The 18,306-nt window shown below is 37.6% G+C and overlaps 1 protein-coding gene across 2 annotated transcripts in view; it reads left to right on the top strand.

The window, feature by feature from the left end:
• The window catches only part of CNTNAP5 (contactin associated protein family member 5), a 775,716-nt gene that overhangs the window by 642,330 nt on the left and 115,080 nt on the right, over window positions 1–18,306 (top strand). Inside the window, exons 15-17 of one of the 2 annotated variants that reach the window (XM_014732391.3) lie at window positions 414–541; window positions 721–891; window positions 9,535–9,753. In XM_014732391.3, coding sequence (XP_014587877.2) covers window positions 414–541; window positions 721–891; window positions 9,535–9,753 — 518 coding nt within the window. The remainder of the gene's footprint in view (window positions 1–413; window positions 542–720; window positions 892–9,534; window positions 9,754–18,306) is intronic. The other variant, XM_070241766.1, reaches the window with a different exon arrangement.

Raw genomic sequence — 18,306 nt, 5'->3', positions numbered from 1 at the left:
ACAAGCCCTTGGAGTGATTTCAAGTGGGATTTATGATGCCCCTTTCCAGTTAGTTACTGAGATAGCCCATCTCTCTGGAAAGAGAGGAGAGGTTTAATGTGACATCAGCACAGCACTGGGCGGTGGGGTGCTCTCAGCTACAACAGGCAGCAGCAAGCTGTGTAAACTATCTGTTTCTGGAAACACTTAGAGAAGATGTAAAATCCACTTGTTTTGGGAAGCTGGCCATGAGTTTTGTAATTGGCATTCCAGCCTTTCACACATACTTATGAGATGAAAGGCCTTCTGTCAACCCTCTCCCCACCCCCACCCTGCTGCAACCACCCAAATCACTTTTGAAGAGAGGAGTCTTGGTAAAGAGTCACTAGATGATCCACATTTTCTCCCTTTTCTCTTAAATTTATGTTTTTCAGGACAAATGATACTGGCTTTCTTTCCTTCAAAGACCACTTGCCTGTCACTCAGATAGTTATCACTGATACCAACAGATCAAACTCAGAAGCTGCTTGGAGAATTGGTCCCTTGCGTTGCTATGGTGACCGTGAGTATTAAACGGAAAGGAGCTTTCTCTCTGCATTACATAAGCACAAGATGTTTCTATTCTTTTGTTCGTTTTCCTTGTAGTCTTCCCCTAGTCTTGAAAATTACCCACATGCCCAATGCTTTCCTATACCTCATTCCAAAATGATGAACTATGCTTAAGGATTTTCTCATTTGCAGGACACTTCTGGAATGCGGTCTCATTTTATACAGAAGCCTCTTACCTCCACTTTCCTACCTTCCACGCGGAATTCAGCGCTGATATTTCCTTCTTTTTTAAAACCACGGCTTTATCTGGAGTTTTTCTGGAAAATCTTGGCATTAAAGACTTCATCCGACTTGAAATAAGCTGTAAGTGTCCTCATTAATGAAACTGATGTAGTTGCCCAACAGAAGTTTTAGCCTTATTTTTGCCACCAACAGCTAGTGCATATTTGTACTATGCAATTAATCTCACTGGATGTCTGTAAAATTAGCAGTGATGATTTCTAGATCCTCCTAATGTTTTTGTTTTATTATTACATATCAGTATTTAATCATTCTCTCTTCAAAATAGAGCATTCCCCCAATTCCCAGAGATACCTGTGATAATGTCCCTTATCTGATCTACAAGTAGTTCTTACTTGTGACTTTAAGCTTCCACACACAACTTTTCCATTACAAATTCCATGGAAAGCCGAAAGTGTTATTATTATGCATTTATTCATATTTGGGTTCTACTTCTTTGTTGTACTTTTGCTCCGAAAGTAATTTCCTAAGTTACTTCCCACCACAAGGAGCGTGTGACTACCAAAAAGAATTCCCATGTTTTCTCTACCTCTTCACCGTGAACAGTGGTGTATCTAATGAGTTTGATGCCAAGATGTGGGTCATTTTTCAACATCCCATCTCCTATATACAAGTTATATTCAGTAATAATCACAAAGTTGAATGAAAAACAGAAATGCAGATGATGAAATACTCTGTTATTGAACTTTTATATGTAATCATGCAAAAAGAAATACTCCAGTACAGGGGCCAGCCCAGTGATGTAGTGATTAAATTCATGCATTCTGCTTTGGTAGCCTGGGGTTCGCGGGTTCAGATCCTGGGTGCGGACCTATACACTACTCATCAAACTATGCTGTGGTGACATCCTACATTAAAAAAAAAAAAAAAATGTAGAGGGAGATTAGCACAGATGTTGGTTCAGGGACAGTCTTCCTCAAGAAAAGAAAAAAATAGAGGGAGATTGGCAAGAGATGCTAACTCTGGGCCAATCTTCCTCACACACACACACACAAAATCTAGTACAAAAAAGAAAAGATAATATAATACTTTTTAATTACATTAGTTCATTTTTTTATAAAAAGAGAATAAACATACCTACATATTGATTTGTTCTGGTAAAAGCAATAACATTAAAATACATGTTCACCAGACTTCTGCAAATTTGTCAATGATTTCATCAAAATTGATTTTCTTTGCATGTTTGTGTTCAAAAGAGAATATAATCAGATTTGTCCATCTACTCTCATATTGATCAAAGGATGCTTTTTATTAATTTTAAAATATTTTTTCACATTAAGCAATGGATATATAAATTTTAGGAAGGTTTTAAATATAAGGATGAGTCTGTTAGAGATTCATCCAAATTCTATTTTACAATAAATTCAAATTGCCATACTGTCCTTGTGGTTTCTTTTCAGGATCAATTCTAGCAATTTTCAAATATTTCTGCAATCAAAAAAATTCACTAAAATATTTTCACCAGAAAAATCCATCATAGATTACTATTCTATTTGGTAAAAATCACAGAGTTCCTAAGGGCTTGAAGTTGCTTGAGCTCTCTTTGGGTGCAATTTGTGTCTACAACCCCTGTGTTACTACACATTCATGCATTTCAATGGTAAATTTGAGTTAAACAGTGATAGCACAGTAATTGTAAAAGTGAAAAATCAGAATTTGAGCTCTTACTCTTAAAAACAAATATGTATATTTGAATGTGCATGTTTAGAAGCCAATGGTATACATCTGGAGCTCTCTATATTAACTTCCCTCTTGAATATAATATTTATTATGTGGTAAGTAATAAAATGCGCTATTTGAAGCTTACATATACGTTATTAAAAATTCATACTAACATCAGCATTTGTTGGAACTTAGACCAACAAAAGTTTTTTTAGTGGAGGAATGTTTTATCACTGATGTTTGCAATTGTTGGTACGTGGCAATAATAAAAAAAAATCTACTGCTAGCTGCTTTTGCTAGTCTTCTGGTTCTCCGCACTCAGTGGACCCCTTAGTTCTTATGCACAGGCTGGACTGTTCCCACCGTCTCACCCTTGTCATACCCATGGCTATGAGGACTCCTGTTTGTCATTAGGTGTCTCATTTACCTGTAACTAAAGGTATGTTTTCTATAGTTTGATTAAGGCAGTTGACCATATTACAATAATGATGTGGCTGCATGAAATACTCTTGAAAGCACACGCAATGTCTTGGCAAAGGAAACTTGGCAATCTGAGAGTGCAGAAAAGAAGACAAAAGGGCTGGTGGGAGGCACAAGGATCCTGAATATCACCAAGCAGCTAAGTGTTTCTTTTGCAGTTAATGCAATACCTACAAGGAAAGAGATCTCTTTAATTGGTAGTCTTAACCTCCTTTTACTCCAACGATTTAGACTATTAATGGGAGGAAGCTCTTGTGGCTTTAGTGTGAAATAAGATACCTCATACCTAACTTGGCTGCGCTCTGAAAACCTGGAGTTGATGCCAACATTTTCATAATATGGATATAATAACCTTATTGTAAATTTAATAAAAACCAGGCCCCAAGGTCTTTTGATTCATTAAAACAGCAGCAAATGTCATGACATGTTATCACAAGGTAATGAGCAAAGATTTGATGTTAATTACGTTTTGATGTCCAATTTGTTTGTACTTCCTGGTACTATATTTTGTCCTTTGAATTGTACAAAAATATTTTAAATGCAGGTGATATTAAATTTGATGAAAATTTGTAATACATTGATGTAATTGGTTGGTATATGCTATTTCACCAGATTGGAGAACATGTACTTTTCAAAACAAGAAGGTTTTATATAAAAAATTTTAAAATACAAGGCCTCATATTTTCCAAAATATTTTGTTTTATTATTATTTTTTAAAAGGAACAAAAACAAATGGGAGGGATCTTGCTTTCTTGTTAATAGCTGCACTCATCCTATGCCTTTTATGCAGATGAAACTTTCCCCCAAAGGGTTCATAGCAAGATATTTCTACACATCAGCTACTTAGAAAGGAAATGGCCTTTAAACAGATGTGGTGGCTCAGAGTAAATTTCTCTCCCATCCCCAAGGAGTGTTTCTCTATAACTATCTGAGCAGAAGCTTCCAAAGTTTGATATATACAAATTGTTGGAATGGGAACAAGAAGTTTCCATGAAATTTTCAATCCATTTCCCTCTGGGTCACTTCCAACTACAACATTTGAATTTTTTAGCCTTGAGATGAGTCTGTATTCTATGAAAAGCAAAACATTTCACTATGTCCTCAAGTCTTAGTGGATGTGTTTCAAATGAGACTTAGAAAAAAATTAGCTATTTTGACAATTATCTCACAATGGCTACGAGGATAGAAATAGATATTTTGGAACAGATGAGGGGGAACAGAAGGAAATGGCGTAGAGGAAAGAGTTCAATGTGGATACAAATTTCTGTTCTTCTAAGTCTAATTGTGAACAAATTCTTCACCCCTTCAGTGCTTATTTATGCAAAATGGGATTCGTGACACCCCTATACCAACCAGATGTATTTGGCTGCAGTTAAAAGAAAACTCAATCTGAACTGGTAGACGCAAGGATGGGAATTCACTGGTACTGGGACATGTGACTAAGTTCAGAATTGGTGGGACACTTTATTTCATGTTGGATTCAGTAGTTTAACAATGTTGTCATCAGTTTAATTTATTTCTCTCTCTGCTCTGACTTCTGAATATTTACTTAGGTCTAAGGTTAGCTCTCTCAAGGGAGAGCTACATTACAGCTGGTGGGAAATCACTTCCTTGACATCTGTTCATGCAATCCTCCTGATATGCAGCACATCTGACCACCTATGAACCAATGGCTCTGGCCAGGAAAGTAAAGATTGCAGCTTGCTTTTTCCAGGGCCTACCCTTACACCCAGCAAGAAGGCTAACTTTCCATAAAGCCTGTAGGGAGAAAAAATAACTTTCCCTCTAAACTTCTGAATTCTTGACTGAGACCCCTGTAGCAAATGACAGACTAACAAGAGAAAAACAAACAGAAGTTTATTAACATGTATACCTCATGTACACATGGGAGATACCCAGAGAAAAATGAGGAACTCAGAGAGGTGGCTTAGAACTCCAGCTTATATAGCATTTTCAACAATGAACAATAAATTTATGGAGGAATGATAGGACAAAGAAGGAAGTTTTAGGCTTCCAAGGGCTGAGATAAGTACTATTTAGTAAAGTTTGTCATGTAGATTCTTCTGGTACCATCTCCATGCTGATAGAATCTACATTGTCTTCAGGTGATTAACTTTTGTTCTCTTGGTAGAGAGAGGAGAAGGGACTTCTTTGAAAATGTGAATCCTGCTTTTAGACAAATAGGAGGAGGACAGGGAGTTTCCTTATCTCAGCTTTTCCTCAATTGTCTTTAGCTCAAAATAATCCTTATGCTAAAGTGGCATATTTTGGGGTGGCAGATTGTGCTAACCTTCAAGACCATGGGAAAAGTGAAGGAGGTATAGATAATATACACACAAACACACGCACACATATATGTGCACAGACAGAGAAAGAGATTGATTTGAGTTCTGAATATTACCAAATGAGATGCTAATTTAAAGATACAATTCTCAGATCCTCAGGAATAGTAAAAATGAATGCTAATAATAATTCCTTTTACACTAAATTGTTAAGTTAAAAAGTCTAATTAGACACTGTACTAAATGCTTTACATTCATTATTTCATTTTATTTTCAAACAATCCTATCTATGATCATCAAGATATTGTACTACAATTTTCATTGTTTAACTCACAGTCCAATATGCAGGTGAGGAACATGAGCCTAGAGAAGGTAAGTGCTGTGCTCAGAGTCACAAAGCTAGTAAGATTCAGAATCCTGGCTTTAAGCAGGCCTCTCTGTTCATTAGAGCAACCCCCTACTCTGCTTTGCAAATCTGCCTCAAGAATAAATAATGTTAGGACTCAAAAGAAAATGGAATTATCTTTCCCCATGTTTTGAGGCATAGGACATTCAGAAACTCCTTGAAATTTTATAGAAATCTCTACATACTTTTTTTTTGGAGATAGGAATCACAGCTGCCATTAGATTCTCAAAGAGTTCATGTCTCCAAAAAAGTTCAATAATATTTCATTTAGTGCATATTTCTCATTTCAAAGATGAATACATGGAAAGTCAGAGAGGTTCAATAACTACATTGAGGCTGTGCAACTTCTTCTCTATTCCACAAATGGTCACTGACATCTCTTGCACCCTGTCATGGAGTAGGGGTGAGAACACAGAAATGGGGTCTCAGTTTTGTCTTCATGAAGCTCACGTCTGAGTGCTGCAAGCAGTAGTGCTGTGTAGATCCTACAGAGAATTCTCTATGGGGCACAGTGGTCGATTCTTCCTGCCAAGGTCAGCAATATTATACAGGAGCCTTTCCTTAGTGAAGGCTTCTTCTCGTCTTCTGGGAATACTTGGTAGACACTTTCTTACGCATATGGCATTTTCCTCCACTTAACATGCCCACTCTTTGTCAATCTTCTCAAAAGTACACTGTGAGCTCATTTTGTTTCATTCATCTCTGCATTCTCAGTGACTAGCACAGGGCCTGGCTTGGTAAAAACTCACTAAAAAGCTAAAGAGACTCCTCAGCTTTGTCTTGAACCATAAGAGTAGAAAATGAGGGGAGGTATTTATTAGGTGGTGGAAGAAGAGGCCAGAGGGTAAATTCATGGTAGAGCTAATGCTGCCACAGACCCTCTGGCCTTCCCATTCAGGATCATTGGGTTACACCCATCCCTCCAGCAAGGGAGAGGTAGCTTACGTTTGACTCACATGTCCTGTCCACAAAGTCACTAGCCATTGTTGGATGTATCATGCACTTACATTTTTTTTCATTCAATGTATCCGGGCACCTGTATTATATATTCTAGTTTTGACTGCCCAAGGAGACTGCATAGGTTTCGAGATTAGAGGTTTAGTCATAAGAAAAGTAGGTAAACAGTGAGCTCTGGAGGTACATCACCTGGGGTTAAATCCTGGCTCTGTCCCATCTGGGTTGGAACAACGTATTAGCTATCTGCGGCGCAGTTCCTTCATCTGTAAAATATTACCTGTCTCATAATGTTGTAGTGAGACTTAAGTGAATTGATTCATGAAGAATCTTTAGCAGAGTGCTTTGCTATTGGTAAGCACTCAACAAATAATAGCTATTATTACTGCATTTCACTGATTCTCCCCCAGTTCTAGGAGGACTGGGTGGAATATAGTGGGTCTTTAATACTGACTTAAATAAAATTTAAAAAAATTTTAAAAGATTCTCCAAGGAAACTAATACCTTGGTATAAAACTAAAAAAAAACTCTAAAGAAAATTACAAAATTGCATTGGTATGTGCAGTGTAACAATGTTTTAGTGAATGAAGCTTTAATTTAATGAGAGCTTCCTGTACACAAGGCTGGGTGCTAACTGCTGGTGTCCAATAAATGAAGTGTTCATCGAGAATTTGCAGACTGGTTGGGGAGACAGACCATAAACAGATCATTATACGATGGGTGATAAATGTTGGAGCAGAGAGATGCACAGACAGGAAATCTAACATGAAGGTGGGGGTGGCAGGGAGTGGTGAGCAGACGGCGGTGCAGTGAGCTTCCCACAAAGATGTGCTGTCTGAGTGGAACTTAATATCCACCCGACCGGCGGCACAGGAAGTCTTTTAGCAAAATCTTGAACCTTCCTTCCCTCCAGTTCTCACCAATCTTTACCTGTGTTCTGTTGAGAGAAATAAATGTAGGGCCCAGTCTCTATCAGTAAGTGTTTATTTGATCTCAAGATGTGCAAGGTTGCAAGGTGGCCTCGGTGACTTGAATAAGAACTAAGGAAAGGCTCAAAGGGCCGCCTTCACTCTTATTCAACTTTTTAATTATTGGACCCAATTTTTCCCCTTCAGTTCTGCTTCCTGTAATGCATGGGTTTATAAATCAAAGCCAATTTACCTGGCTTGGTGAACCATACTAATATGCTAATAATAACAATAGTTATGACTTACTGAGCATATCCTATGCACCAGGCACAGTTCTGAGAACTTCATCAAGATTAATTTGTAAACAACCGTATGGTAGGTACTGTTTTTATTCCCATTTTGCAAATGAGAAAACTGAGGAGTGACTAGATAGAAAACTTGCTTAGGTCCCAGAGTCCATGCTCTCAAATTCCATTTTTAAGGCCTCTACCTATTGTGTCTCCTTAAAGTCAGGGCTCACATTCACTAGAATGCAAAACAATTTAAGCTCTCAGAGTTACTTGAAATTCCACATATTAGGGGCTTCTTATATTGAAGCTGACTTTGTGTTAGGGATTAAAGGCTGGAAAAGAAAGGTCCTGAGTGACGTTTGGTATTGCTGATAATTCAGATCTGGCAGTTGGTGACTATGTCAAATAAAATACTCATGCCCTGTTTTGGGAGTAAAGGCGAGGTGCCTAGCCCAGGGTGCTGAGGAGGAAGGGAAGATCTGGCATATGAAGGCTCCAGTCACTGGAAGGGGACCGTCTTCTCCTCAACCTCAATTTACAATTTACCTCTCCACTTCCTTCAGATTTAGAACACGCTAATATAATAATGAAAGATAGAAATTTTCTCTTTTCTTAATAGAGAAAAATGGTGAAGAATTCTACTTTTGGAGTCGGATTCTGCTTGCGGTCTCAGAAATTTTGAGCAAATTATTTATACTTCTCTGAACTTTAATTTGTCATCCATGAAATGGGAATAAAAATGACGCCTTTCTCATAGAGTTGTTTTGAAGTCTAAAATGAGAGAATCCATAGTCAGTGCTTAGTACAGTGTCTGGCAGGGTTTCTGCTACTGCAACTTCTGTCTCTCTTTGAATGGTTATACCACCACTGCCGTCACCACCACTACCACATTACCATCACCACCATCATCACTACCATATCACTACTAGCATCATCACCATCATCACCACCACCACCATCAGCACCACCACCACCATTGACACCATCACTATCATTACTACCTTCACCACTACCACCATTACCACCACCACTACCACCATCATCATCATCATCCTGGGTATTCTTACCCCTGACTGACTACCGCTGGCTTCTATGTTCTATAGATCCTTATAGAGGGGCAGAAAGAGTAATGGAAGGAGCCCAGTGTGGGGCAGGAGGCTTAGGTTTGATTCTAGGCATGCCAGTTGCAACAATGTCTCTTTGGACAAGGCACTTAAACTTTCTGAGCCTTCTTTTTTTTAAAGTGATGGTATTAGTGTGAATGCTTGTATCACATGTATTAACGAAATAACATGGAGGAGAAAAGACGATCACTGGACTTTCCAGGGTGTAGATCTTTTTCCTGCAAGGGTGGAGCTGCCTAGCCAACTTAATATCTGTGAACGTCTAGGAGGACACAGTTGAAGCCAGAACAGATCCAAAAAACCCAGAACCTTGGCACTGATGCATGTTTATCAGATAAGCGTTGAAGGCCCTTGTCCCTGTCCTATTTCCTGAATTCTTATGATGAGGACCAATTGGGCCAAATAAAAGAAGTTGAGATTTACTATTTGGTTGTTGTTACTATTAATGACAATTTTAGTACTGAAGGGATTTCAACAGAAATCCTCTCTACCTGACTATTGACTTGCAATCATTTATACTCTTCATTCAGGATACACTTGTGCCCTAAATGCACTGATGACTCCCTTCATCCTTCTTCCTGTTTCCCTTTTTGGTTTCAGCTCCTTCCGAGATCACTTTTGCCATAGATGTAGGCAATGGCCCTGTAGAGCTTGTAGTCCAGTCTCCATCTCTTCTGAATGACAACCAATGGCATTACGTCCGGGCTGAGAGGAACCTGAAGGAGACCTCGCTCCAGGTGGACAGCCTCCCAAGGATGACCAAGGAGACTTCGGAGGAGGGACATTTCCGATTGCAGCTGAATAGCCAGTTGTTTGTAGGTAGGGGACATCTTAAGGTGCCCTTTGTGGTAAAATCCCTACAATACTACTGTGTGACCAGGCCTAAGGAAAATTGGTTTTTTTTTTTTATTTTAGACCTGGGAAATTTTTAAAATATGTCATAAAGTGTATAATTATAAATTTAATTTTACAAATTCTTCCTTTCTAACTTCATTATCCACAGCAATAAAAGATTATGCCACACTTTAGCAAATTTTGAAGTGGTCTCAGACTCCTTTTGTGTATTTTCTCCTTGTACATATGATCTTCAGATGTCCAGAGACCTCTATTATTTTTCATCCTTATAATCAAAATCTATTCTTAGAAAAAGGCTATATTAGCTATTTACACCTTAGTAGGTGTCAACTATAAGTCGATGGGCCATCCTTCACTCTTCTTAGTGATACCTGGCTCCTGATAACTATTGATAAGAGTGAAATAAAATATGTTACACTATCTCAAAGGGATTCCAGTCATTAATAATATGGTGGGGTAAGGAATTATTGTTTTGTAAATTGGGGACTTCTTTGATGTTTCTTGAAATCACTTCACTTAGTGGCTCCCTTACACTTGCACAGAAAAGCAGCCCTGATCCTGGAGCAGATGTTTCTCCATGGCCATTCCCTCTGTGACACTCAGAATCAGCCTTTAGGCAAGTTGTGCATCTGAACTGGCTGCCACTGCTGCTAGTGGAGACTGGAAAAGTTCAGATGTCATTCACTGAGTCATTAATTAATTAATGAATTCCATAAATAGTCACTGAGCACCTAAAAGAAGTCAGACGCCTTGTTGAATGGTAGGGATTGAAAGATCAATTGTGTAATGTCACTACTTTTCATGCAGCTCGCATTTGCATGTGTTGTGGGTGTGTGTGAGAGACAGGAATGAATTTAGCCACATTAATCCAGTGAGGAAAGATCACCTTTGTAGCCATAATTTAGAAAGAGTTTTTTGAAAGTGGATTAAGCAGGACTTGTAAAGCTTTAAAGTACAAAATAGAGCTGAAGATGTTAGGGATATTGTAATATTATCAAAGCAAAGAGGCTGCTCTTATTTAAAACTTGAAGTTCAGATGCTTGGAACAGTGATATAAGTAAGTGTCAAAACTTGCCAGTCAACCCAGATTTAGTTTTCTTTCCTTATTTGTGTTACCAACTCTTACACTAAATGGCTTTACTGCTAGTAATGGAATGTCATCAGCAGTCAATAGATGTTTCTTCCCTGCGCCTTTAAATTTGAGTTTGCGTAATTTTTACCTCTGAGGAAAGAAAGTGGTCACTAAAAGCCCACTAGCTAAAAGAAGAGAGGTAACAGAACATGTCATAGTCTCTCTTCTCAGCAGGAATCACATTTCTTTCCTCATCTGTCATGTTTTACATATCCAGCAGAAGCTGAGATATAAGTGATTAAAAGCATTTTTATATTACAAGGCATTTACATAATTAATAACCTACATAAGTGATATGATTTACTCTTAAAAATATTTTTTTAATTTATATTGCTGTTTTACTTCTATTTAAACATCGCATTTTATCTCTTGAAGAAGTTTGCTAGTCATCAGGATTTAATATCTTTTTTGGTGGAATCAATTCAAGTAGTTTGCAATTTTCATAAATTATATTCCATGCCAAAGTTTAATTTATCTTCAGGCAGTACTTATGAATCTTTCTGGCTGAAAGGTGTATATAAAGATGGAATAATTTTTTTATCCTTTCATGCAAATTTCATGTAGCTATGAAATTATCATATGGCCTGAATATGTGATCAACTTTGCACAAGTCAGAAGGGAAAAGAAGCAGCTGTGTTTCATGGCAAGTTTTTATCTCCAGACTTCTCAGTCAAATTGATCACCAATGCAATGAGTTGTAAGAGCATGTCGATGGGTCTGGAGAAGATATCTTGCGGGAGCTGGAGCCAAGGTCAGCTGCAGTGAGAGCACAAGCCTCTGTTATATTTCTCTCCAATAAGTTCTAGCTCAGATGTTACCCTGCTTTATTGAATGTCTTAATGGACTTGAAGAGGCAACACTGCTGTTGGAGGTCATTTTAGTCTCTTGGTTTGAATTTTGTTGTTTAGCGTTCAGCAATATGCCCGTTTCGAAATGTCAGGTGGCCAAAAAAGCTGAAGTCCCAATATTTCCATTTTGTATAATCCAGTGGTTCCAAAAAAAAAAAAAAAAAAAACACTTCTACTTAGGTATATCAACCAAAATGAAGAATTACATTCCCTATCATTTAGAAATTTAGCGACACTGGATATTTATATTTGTGAGGCAGAAAAAGATATCACTGGTGTGTACTTCTTTACTGGGATAGATTGAATGTGGCAGTACTTAAATATTAATTTGGATATGTCTGTCTAGATACCTTTAGGCACGGAAGGATCTTTCAATCGAAGCAGAGCACTATTCAGCGTTGTAATTGCCGGCATAGTTGCTGTGCTCATGAATGCATCCTGAGTACCAGGAACAAGTTGAATTTTAGAAGAGGATATACCTCTTAGTCCTGCCCCTGTCCCTGAAATGGGACAGGCTGAAGTGCTGATACATGAGTCAATGCATGCTGGATTCCCAGAATCAATATTTTGACTTTAGACTTTTATCATCGTGATAGTTAGGGACATTTGCATCCATGCTATCTCGCTGGCCACATTTCTTTAACAGAGTAGGAGAAACTTCCTAACATACAACTTCTGAAATGTATGCTGCAAGCTTGTGGTTGTCTCATCTTTGAAACTCTGAGAGGTATCACCCCTCTGCTTTGCTGTTTTCTACTAGTGTGCCCATCAATATGAATATGAGGCAGGAGAAATCCAAGAACCAGCATCCATTACTGAAAGTGAACTGAAGAGATCTGGGTGTGTATTCCACCCAGGCTGTGGGAACTTGGTAGAAAAACAACTAACATAAGTATACTCATCATCTTTATCTTCAGAATGAAAATGAAGAGTCTAGGAACTGATTGTTTACTACTTGAGGATCAGCTATGTCCATGTATGTATTAGGAATGATGATCCTAATCCTTATCCTCATGCTCATGTGTATGCAACAGCAAGGAAAATGGCTCCTTCTCCCCCAAACTGACATTACATCTTTCCAAGTATGTTGCAAGTATAGCATGGACATTTTGTGAAGATGTGGGCCAGCAAGTCTCATTTTTGTGTGACTGTACTTCCTTCTTACTTTTTTCTGTCTTTCATGAACCATTTTTTTGGCCCAGCTGCTTTATTTGTGTCAAAACAAATTGAAGTTACTCCCAACTTAAAACTCCTTGGCGAAAATACTACACTGACTTGATAAATCATAAAGTTGAAGACATCCCCAAAAATGCTGCCTCCAGGCTGGTAGGGAATTATTATTCCTATTTTCAGTGAAGCATGTCAAACTTGATGAGGTCAGTGATGCAGCAAGGCAAAGCAGTGTGCGTTAACTTTGTGCTCTGACACTTCATAAACTGGTACTCTGTGGCAAAATGCAACCTCGTAGCTGAGTGGCCACAGAGTTTCTCCGTGGAATAGTCACTTATATTTCTGCTTGTGAATGCCTTATGAGAATGGCTTTCCCGATGCTGGCCAGTAGATTTTTCTACTTGAGAAGATATAGTGTGTCTCATGGCATAAGAGGAGGTATACATCCTTTTCACATTAAGAAATGACTGGAAATCACCTTTTGGCATATTTAGTACATAAAGCTATTGAGCATGGAGGATGATACTTATTATCTCAATAGTGAAACATAGAAATTTATGATTATAATGTCTCACTTACCCAAAAAGTTTATTTTTCAAAGTTAAATAATGTCAAGAATACTTGAATCATTTTTCTTAGTGAAAGAATTAATACATGATTTTTTATATTCTCCATAATAATTAAATAAGTGAAATTGTTCTGATTAGTTGAGAAGATAGTAGAGACCTCAGAATGCTGGCAGGCAAGCCCTATGAATACTTTGCTTCATTGCTGCATAGCAAGTACCTAGAGGAGCATCCAGTAGCAGCTCAATAATTGCTTCTACAATGAAAAACACAATGAAGCAGCATCACCTGGTTCCTCATGCCTTTTCCTCCCCCAAGACCACTGCTCCACCAAATCAGATTCTTATAGTTTGAAAGTGTTTTGGAAGAACATTGGTTCTATATTTGTATTCACAGAAATGAAGAATTAAACCACCCTTTGGCAAATCATTGTCTCTTCTTGAAGATGTTGACAGTTGAATACATTTAACTCATGACAATCGCCCATGTTAGTGTTCTCTGCCCCCTAATATTCCAGAAACTGTTTTGAAATATTTATTTACAGCCTCTTATGTTTTAATTGAAGCTGATTTCATCATATAGTGGTCTGCATTGGATTGATAATGGGCAATTGAAGGAGAATGTAGAGTTCTCTTGTTTGGTTTTTTTTGTTGTTGTTGTTGTTACCTTTGGCAAAACATACTGAGTCATACTCTCATTTTTATTTTTTTTATTTATTTATTTTTTTAATTTTTATTTTTTTCGGATGTACATCATATTTCAAATTCTGGATACATTACATCATGTTCACCACCCGAACACTAATTATAGTGCATCCCCTCACATGTGACCCTAATAACCCCTTCCCCTTCCCCCTGCCCCCTTCCCCAATGGTAACCACCAGTCCAATCTCCAATGCTATGTGTTTTTTTTTTTTTCTGTCGTTTTAATCTTCTACTTATGAGTGAGATCATATGGTATTTGACTTTCTCCCTCTGACTTATGTCACTCAGCATAATACCCTCAAGGCCATCCATGTTGTCACAAATGGCTGGATTTCATCATTTCTCATGGCTGAGTAGTAGTCCATCGCGTATAAATACCACATCTTCTTTATCCATTCGTCCCTTGATGGGCACCTAGGTTGCTTCCAATTCTTGGCTATTGTGGATAATGCTGCAATGAACGTAGGGGTGCAAGTAACTTTATGCCTTTGTGTTTTCAAGTTCTTTGGATAAATACCCAGCAGTGGAATAGCTGGATGATATGGTAGATCTATCCTTAATTTTCTGAGGATAGTCCAAACTGCTTTCCATAGTGGCTGCACCAGTTTGCACTGCCACCAGCAGTGAACAAGGGTTCTCTTCTCTCCACACCCTCTCCAACATTTGTTGTTCCCTGTCTTGTTAATTATAGCCATTCTGACTGGAGTGAGGTGATACCTCATTGTAGTTTTGATTTGCATTTCCCTGATAGCTAATGATGTTGAGCATCTTTTCATATACCTGTCGGCCACCTGTATATCTTCTTTGGAGGAATCTCTGTTCAGATCTTTTGCCCATTTTCTAATTGTATTGTTGGTTTATTTGTTGTTGAGCTGTATGAGTTCTTTGTATATTTTGGATATTAACCCCTTATCTGATATGTGGTTTGCAAATATCTTTTCCCAATTGTTAGGCTGTCTTTTTGTTTTGTTGATGGTTTCCTTTGCTGTGCAGAAGCTTTTTAGTTTGATGTAGTCCCATTTGTTCATTTTTTCTTTTGTTTCCCTTGCCTGGTCACACATGGGACTTGAAAATATGCTGCTCAGACCAATGTCATAGAGCGTACTGCCTATGTTTTCTTCTAGAAGTCTCATGGTTTCGGGTCTTACATTCAAGTCTTTAATCCATTTTGAGTTGATTTTTGTGCATGGTGTAAGGGAATGGTCTACTTTCACTCTTTTGCATGTGGCTGTCCAGTTTTCCCAACACCATTTATTGAAGAGACTCTCCTTTCTCCATCGTATTCTCTTGGCTCCCTTGTTGAATGTTTGCTGTCCATAAATGTGTGGGTTTACTTCTGGGCTCTCAATTTTGTTCCATTGATCTGTGTGTCTGTTTTTGTGCCAGTACCATGCCGTTTTGGTTAGTATGGGTTTGGAGTATAATTTGAAATTGGGCAGTGTGATACCTCCAGCTTTGTTCTTTTTTCTTAGGAATCCTTTGGCTATTCAGGGTCTTTTGTTGTTCCATATAAATTTTAGGATTCTTTGTTCTATTTCTGTAAAAAATGTTGTTGGAACTTTGATAGGGATTGCGTTGAATTAGAATAGATTGCGTTGAATAGATTGCTTTAGGAAGTATGGACATTTTAACAATGTTAATTCTTCCAATCCAAGAGCACAGAATATCTTTCCATTTCTTTGTGTCCTCTTCGATTTCTTTCAACAATGTTTTATAGTTTTCGGTGTACAGATCTTTCACCTCTTTCGTTAAGTTTATTCCTAGGTATTTTATTCTTTTTGTTGCAATTGTAAATGGGATTGTATTCTTAATTTCTATTTCTGCTACTTCGTTGTTAGCGTATAGAAATGCAACAGATTTTTGTACATTGATTTTGTATCCCGCAACTTGACTGTATCCCTTTATTATTTCTAGAAGTTTTTTAGTGGACTCTAGAGTTTTCTAGATATAAAATCATGTCATCTGCAAAGAGGGACGGTTTCACTTCTTCTTTTCTAATGTGGATCCCTTTTATTTCTTTTTCTTGTCTGATAGCTCTGGCTAGGACTTCCAATACTATGTTAAATAAGAGTGTTGACAGTGGGCATCCTTGTCTGGTTCCTGTTCTTAGAGGGATAGCTTTCAGGTTTTCTCCATTGAGAATGATATTTGCTGTGGGTTTGTCATGTATGGCCTATATTATGTTGAGGTATTTTCCTTCTATACCCAATTTATTTAGAGTTTTTATCATAAACGGATGCTGTATCTTGTCAAATGCTTTCTCTGCATCTATTGAGATGATCATGTGATTTTTATTCTTCATTTTGTTAATGCGGTGTATCACGTTGATAGATTTGTGGATGTTGAACCATCCCTGCATCCCCGGAATGAAACCCACTTGATCATGATGTATGATCTTTTTAATGTATTGTTGTATTCGATTTGCTAGTATTTTGTTGAGGATTTTTGCATTGATGTTCATCAGTGATATTGGCCTGTAATTTTCTTTTTTTGTGTTGTCCTTGTCTGGTTTTGGTATCAGGATAATGTTTGCTTCATAGAAGGAGTTAGGAAGCCTCCCCTCCTCTTCAATTTTTTGGAAGAGTTTGACAAGGATAGGTATTAAGTCTTCTTTGAATATTTGGCAGAATTCACCAGGGAAGCCATCTGGTCCTGGACTTTTATTTTTTGGGAGATTTTTAATTGCTGTTTCGATCTCCTTACTGGTGATTGGTCTATTCAAATTTTCTACATCTTCTTGGTCCAGTTTTGGAAGGTTGTATGTTTCTAAGAATTTATCCATTTCTTCTAGATTATCCAATTTGTTGGCGTATAGCTTTTCATAGTATTCTCTTATTATCTTTTGTATTTCTGAGGTGTCCGTTGTAATCTCTCCTCTTTCGTTTCTGATTTTATTTATTTGAGCCTACTCTCTTTTTTTCTTGGTGAGTCTAGCTAAAGGTTTGTCAGTTTTGTTTATCTTTGCGAAGAACCGCCTCTTGGTTTCATTACTTTTTTCTATTGTTTTTTTAGTCTCTATTTCATTTATTTCTGCTGTGATTTTTATTATTTCCTTCCTTCTGCTGATTTGGGGCTTTGTTTGTTGTTCTTTTTCCAGTATCTTTAGGTGCACTTTTAGATTGTCTATTTGGGATTTTTATTCTTTGTTGAGGTAGGCCTGAATTGCTATAAACGTCCCTCGTAGAAGCGCTTTTGCTGTATCCCACAGATTTTGGCATGTCGTGTTTTCATTTTCATTTGTCTCCAGGAATTTTTTTATTTCTTCTTTGATTTCTTCATTGACCCAATCATTGTTCGGTAGCATTTTGTTCAATCTCCACATTTTTGTGGCTTTTCTGGTTTTCTTTCTGTAGTTGATTTCCAGTTTCATACCTTTGTGGTCAGAAAAGATGCATGGTATTATTTCGATCTTCTTAAATTTATTGAGACTTGTTTTGTGGCCTAATATGTGATCAATCCTGGAGAATGTTCTGTGGGCCTTTGAAAAGAATGTGTATTCTGCGGTTTTTGGATGGAATGTTCTGTATATATCTTCTAAGTCCATCTGGTCTAATGTGTCCTTTAAGGCGAGTGTTTCCTTATTGATCTTCTGTTTGGATGATCTATCCATTGGTTTAAGTGGAGAGTTAAAGTCTCCTACTACTATTGTGTTACTGTCTATTTCTCCTCTTATGCCTGTTAATAATTGCTTTATATATTTAGGTGCTCCTATGTTGGGTGTGTAGATATTTACAAGTGTTATATTTTCTTGTTGGATTGTTCCCTTTATCATTATGCATTGCCCGTCGTTGTCTCTTATTACAGTTTTTGATTTAAAGTCTATTTTGTCTGATATAAGTATTGCTACCCCCACTTTCTTTTCTTTGCCATTTGCATGGAATATCTTTTTCCATCCTTTCACTTTCAGTTTGTGGGTGTCTGCAGGTCTGAAGTGTGTCTCTTGTATGCAGCATATACATGGATCTTGTTTTTTTATCCAGTTGGTCACCCTATGGCATTTGATTGGAGCATTTACTCCATTGACATTTAAAGTAGCTATTGATAAATATGTATTTATTGCCATTTTGTCACTTTTTCTTTTTTTGGGTTGTTTTAGT

The sequence above is a fragment of the Equus caballus genome, chromosome 18 (genome assembly GCF_041296265.1).
Source record: "Equus caballus isolate H_3958 breed thoroughbred chromosome 18, TB-T2T, whole genome shotgun sequence".
Lineage (NCBI taxonomy): Eukaryota > Metazoa > Chordata > Mammalia > Perissodactyla > Equidae > Equus > Equus caballus.
Note: the sequence above shows the minus strand (reverse complement) of the source record. Positions and strands in the feature narration are given on the sequence as shown.